The sequence below is a fragment of the Rhipicephalus microplus genome, chromosome 2, assembly GCF_043290135.1.
Source record: "Rhipicephalus microplus isolate Deutch F79 chromosome 2, USDA_Rmic, whole genome shotgun sequence".
NCBI lineage: Eukaryota > Metazoa > Arthropoda > Arachnida > Ixodida > Ixodidae > Rhipicephalus > Rhipicephalus microplus.
In genome coordinates this window covers 255,726,885-255,731,828 of record NC_134701.1, presented here as the reverse complement: position 1 = coordinate 255,731,828, position 4,944 = coordinate 255,726,885, and the positions used below count along the sequence as shown (strand labels likewise).

The 4,944-nt window shown below is 44.7% G+C and overlaps 1 protein-coding gene and 1 non-coding gene across 2 annotated transcripts; one reads left to right on the top strand and one right to left on the bottom strand.

Annotated features, from left to right (window-relative positions):
• Window positions 1-380: 380 nt before the first annotated feature.
• Window positions 381-2,719, bottom strand: LOC119170079 (reactive oxygen species modulator 1). Its single transcript, XM_075880172.1, has 3 exons — window positions 2,609-2,719; window positions 1,546-1,683; window positions 381-709 (listed from the first exon to the last, which is right to left on the bottom strand). The coding sequence occupies exons 2-3, from the start codon at window positions 1,674-1,676 to the stop codon at window positions 601-603; spliced, it is 240 nt and encodes a 79-aa protein (XP_075736287.1). The 5' UTR covers window positions 1,677-1,683; window positions 2,609-2,719; the 3' UTR covers window positions 381-600.
• A 187-nt stretch (window positions 2,720-2,906) lies between these two features.
• On the top strand, window positions 2,907-2,978 carry TRNAP-CGG (transfer RNA proline (anticodon CGG)). Its single transcript has one exon. It is a non-coding gene; the product is annotated as a tRNA-Pro (tRNA).
• The last annotated feature ends 1,966 nt before the right edge of the window (window positions 2,979-4,944 follow it).

Below are 4,944 nucleotides of genomic sequence, written 5' to 3'. Positions count from 1 at the left end.
AAGTTCAGCTACAAAATACGTGAGAGGTCCGGCCACAATAGATGCACTGCCAAGGCTGTGTGCCAAACCAAGTCTGCACGTTTAAGGATCCTTTGTGGCCACTGCTCTCAGCCGCACAAAGCCACTACTGCCTCTAAGTCGCCAAAACTGGTAATTAATTAAACTTACATCTGTCAAATATATCAAAGAAGCAATCATGATTCGGGTTAATATTCATTTAAACATTGCACACTATACCAGGCACAAGGTTTTGCTTCACCTACTCCATAGTAGCTTTGCACACCACCATGCTGCTACTATGTCTGCTTGCTACAAAATAATTGAAGAAGAATATCTCCTGTCCCTAGATCAACAGTTTGTAGATGTATACAAAGATGAGCTTATTGAAGTATATAGAGTTTTATTCGTTTATTGAGAAGCAACGTTAAGAAATGCCAAAAAAGAATGAAGGCTGTATTGATTAAGGGTATGAAATCCTTTATCCACAAGGAAGTTGGCCACTTTATGTCGCAAAAGAAAACACAATTTTATACGCTGTGATTCATTATACATCTCGGAGCAGATCGGCGAAACATAGAGTAGGTAAACGGCTATAGACTTTCAGCATCTGATTGCAGTTCCTATGGACATGAATGTTCCAAATGTGCCACCGCCCTGTAGCATCACTTTGCCAACACTCTGGATCAGTTCTCGCCCCCTCAGGCCATATCTGAAAGCAACAGAAACCATATTTTAGAAAATATTCTATAATTTTAATCAAGTAGACTTCTTTAAATGTTACATTACGCTCTTATTAGGCTAAAGATAACTTGTACATAAGTTAAGAGAATCAGGATTGGTAGTGCTATATTACAAACCAAATAGTTATGGAACACCCCTATTTTGCCATATTCTCTTATCTTCCTTATGCAGCCAAAAAGCACTGGTTGTTGAAATATCAATATGCACTAGAGTTTTTTGTATACTGTCAATTTGTAAAGGACACGTGAGCATCTATTTGCACCAGACCTAAACTCACAGTAAGCTATTGCGAAAACTTCACATTAGTTTGGACAAGCATTCTTCGCCCCTCCATTATGTGGCACCTTATAACATATTCGTATGGAAACTGTTGAGGCAATGTGGCACCATGATATGATTGTACCATAATAACTTTTCGGCAGTGATGCACTTGAAACATAAGATCAGCAACAGGTAAAGAGACTGTCGGATATTGGTTGAAGGTTGCATCTAGAGAAGCACCACAGCAATAGTAAAGCATCAAATAGGATATAAAATTTATCAATGCATTATGAATGAGAGGACAAAAGATAAACAACAAGGAGTGGCAATGAGAATTCTGATTGTGTGTTTTGGTTTGTCACAAAACAACCACACGTAACGGTCGTGAACACTTCTTCCTTTTAGCCTATTATCAAAAGCTGGAGGACCGAGCAAAGGAGATGGCATGGTTAAGAATTGTATCTTACGCCGTGCTCCCTTTGCACTGCACATATATAACTCAGAAAATGGGTAGTGAAACAAACTGTTCAAGGGTCCTCTGACCTGAGAGCGGAAAAACCTCCGAAGAGCGCCCCTGACGCCATTCCGACGCAAAAACCAATCGTAAAGCCCATTTTCACGCGATCCCAGCAGCTGGGACCTCGCTGGTAGCCGCCTTGTACCGGAACGGGCATCTCGTTGCTGCCACATGGAAGAAAGCGAAAACTCAAGCTCGCCTTGATTCGCGAAAGACTGCCATCACGACACACAGGCTCAGCGCACAGCACAGAATTTCTATGGTTTTACGTCCCAAAACCAAGACATGATTATGGAGAACATCATTCCTTTTCATTAATAAGCTTAGTGTTGATTTCAGATGCAGTCACTATGTCTTTAATGTACCGTCATGAACGCTTGCACTCTATAACACATTTGTCTTCAAAACATCAATAAATAAGGCTAATTGGTGTCCATTGATTTGTTAGTGTTCTGTATACCGCTACACGCCAACTGGAAACAATAAAAGATACTGCTAGTAATAACTACTTGTGTTATACAAGCCAAAGCCACGATATGATTATGACAAAAGCCGTAGTGGAAGGCCTCGGTAATTTCAACACCACTTCATTTAACGTGCACGTAAATCCAGGTGCGCGGTTTTCTAGCCTTTCACTTTCATCAAAATGCGGCAGCCCACGACCTTGCGGTCAGCAACCGGGTATTATAACCAGTGGACCACCTTAGCGGGTAAGCAAACTTTTCGTAAACTACCTGTTGTGAACTATCAACGGCCATTTCACAGCGTGCAAGCACAACTCTCTTACCTCTCGTCAAGATTGGTACACAGTACCATCCCATCATAACGCGGTGGTTCCATGAAAGGCGAATGAGTTGGTTTCACAGCATGCTACTCGAACGCTATACCTAAACTACTTTGACAGCTATCTAAGAATAGTGAGTGTTATACGCTTAAGGGGCGGTATGAAATAATCGGGATGCTTCAGTAGCCATGTGGCATAGCATGCGGTGGTCACAAAATTCTCAGCGCTCAAGCACGCATTAATAGTTACGAAAAGAAACGACAACAAATATATAGGTAAAGCGGCGTTCCGTAGGTTAAACTTACCCTATTAGATGATAGCCGAAGGTCTAGCACAGCGTGATTAAGGAAACGAAGATATTTTTTTACTACACAACCATGGCTGGTAAACATTCAGCCATGGCGTGATGTCTCCCGCGATGGTGTCTTATTATGAAAAGAAAGCAACCATTAAACAACGTGAAGTTTACGCATAAAAAGTTTTATGTATGAAACCTTTTAATAGTTACAAAATATTATTCCAAAATACGTAACATAACTTTAAACAAGCACTACAAAATACAATTATGGTCTTATTAAACATTAACAAACATTGCTAGCGTCTGGCTCAGTGGTCTAGGGGTATGATTCTCGCTTCGGGTGCGAGAGGTCCCGGGTTCAAATCCCGGCTGAGCCCATTTTTTTTAATTGCATGTGGTTTTTATTTTAACGTGTTCGTGTTTGCTCTACGCATGACGATAGTCATATCGCGAGAACAAAACGATGGCACAGTGTCCTTCATGTCGCTGTGTCATCGTTTTATTGTCGTGCTGTAACTATCGTCATGCCATACCAACTAGCCAAAGCTGCCACACTTCTATGTTCTACGGGTTTTCGACACTTCTCAGTGGGAAACGTAAGCTGTTATATCTGCTTGAACCGGCTAAGAATAAAAGGCATACGTACATGTAAGTACAGCGGGGCTCATAAGTTCCCAGACCACGCTCCCATAAGAATACATGCGATAGTGACTTTGAAAACTTTTGAGCCCCCCCCCCCCCCCCTGTACGTCCCCACCGAAAAAAAAAAAAAAACTTTTTTTTGTGGTCCACTGCCGTTTTAGAAGGTTCCTTGGGCACGTTGATTGCAGCCACGCTTGTCTTCGTTCCTTTCTCTTTCTCACCTAAATAGAGCCATTGCGCTGATCGATCATGAACGTGTTCCAGTAAGCCAAAATTCCTTCTTAATTACGAGACATGTTTACCCCTTTAGTTTGATAAGCGAAAAGGTCTGAATTCCTTTTGCTTTGAAATGCCAGGCTCTGAACCACGTGGCCCATCCGCGGAAGGCCAGGTTACAAAGAAGGCAAGGCTGCAAGCACACCTGTTGCGTGAGGCCTAACTACAAAATCGCGAGACACCTGTCGGTGGGACAGATGCGTCTAGAAAAAGTGGACTCTGTATCCCATTGGGGCTGTCGCGATCCGATCGAAATGAGCGGAGAGTTCCGGCGTATCTGATCAATGCGCAACCGAGAGCCCGTGTCGGCATACGTTGTTGCGTCGTCGTCTTCGGAAATCTTTCGTCACCACGTAGACGGCTGCCGAGCCGCCGCTTGCACAAGCGAGCTGCAACGGCTTCTCTTTCGCTTGCTTTCGCCGTGTTTTTCAAGGGAACCAACCGTTCGAGCTATTTCGTCGCCGCTGCCCGGCAGGCGAGGCCGAGGCGTTGGTTTGTGATGCAATTCCGGACGCCGTGCGCAGCAGCGCTGTTGCTTCCAGCGTTGCGTACGCACTCACAGACACGCGCATCGCAGTCCCAAGAAAGGACAGGCGAGCCAACGATGAAATTCGCGCTCTCTTCATATCCTTCTTTTCTTATCATTCTCTCTCTCGGCGTGATGGAATCGGCCCATGGTAGTTGAAGAGCGGCGTAGAGCCTCGTTAGCTGTGGTCGCGCGACAATTATTGCCTCCGCGGAAATCGCAGTTGACGCGCAAAGGCCCACGCGCGTATATATTACTCAAGCTGTGACGTAGTAGTCGCTCGCGCTTAGCGCAATTTTTCCGAGCTATTTGTTCACAGCAGTCGAGCTGCACAAACGCAGGCTCGAAGTCTTGAAACTCTCGCTCGATGAGAAGTCGCTGACCGGAGCGAGCAGCCTGATAGCACGTTTGCGTTTCACAATCGAGATGACTTTTTGGTCGCAACCACTTTGGGGGTTTCGAGCAACGAACATACGATAGACAAGAACAAAATAGAAAAGCGTGTGTGTGCGGTGGGCGGTTGGCATGGAAGCAACACTAACGAGTGTTGCGTCCCTTAGCGGTCATCTTTCGCAACCTTGGGTCGGCAGTGATGTCATTAAACCCAGACACCATGCCGCCACGTCCTACTGGATTGGCCGTGGGCTCAACGTAATGCTATGGTGGCTTAGTAACACATTGAGCAACCTATATAGCTTTTATCATGCGACAAATGGGTGATTCTAGGTGCACGAGAAGTAATGCTCATTTTGCAGCCACCTAGATCGTAACGGTGTCTCGGTAACGTACCATAAAAAGCCACGAAAGCATATTACCACACATCACCGAAGCAGCGTTTGAGGACCATGATGGGCAGTTCTAAATCAGCTAACCTAAGCGCTCGCTGTTGCAAAGCTATA

Coding starts and splice junctions, on each gene's coding strand:
- LOC119170079 (XM_075880172.1), bottom strand. CDS start 1,676: ATGCCCGTTCCGGTACAAGGCGGCTACCAGCGAGGTCCCAGCTGCTGG. Junction 710..1,545: donor GGAGGTTTTTCCGCTCTCAG/GTCAGAGGACCC, acceptor TGTTGCTTTCAG/ATATGGCCTGAGGGGGCGAG.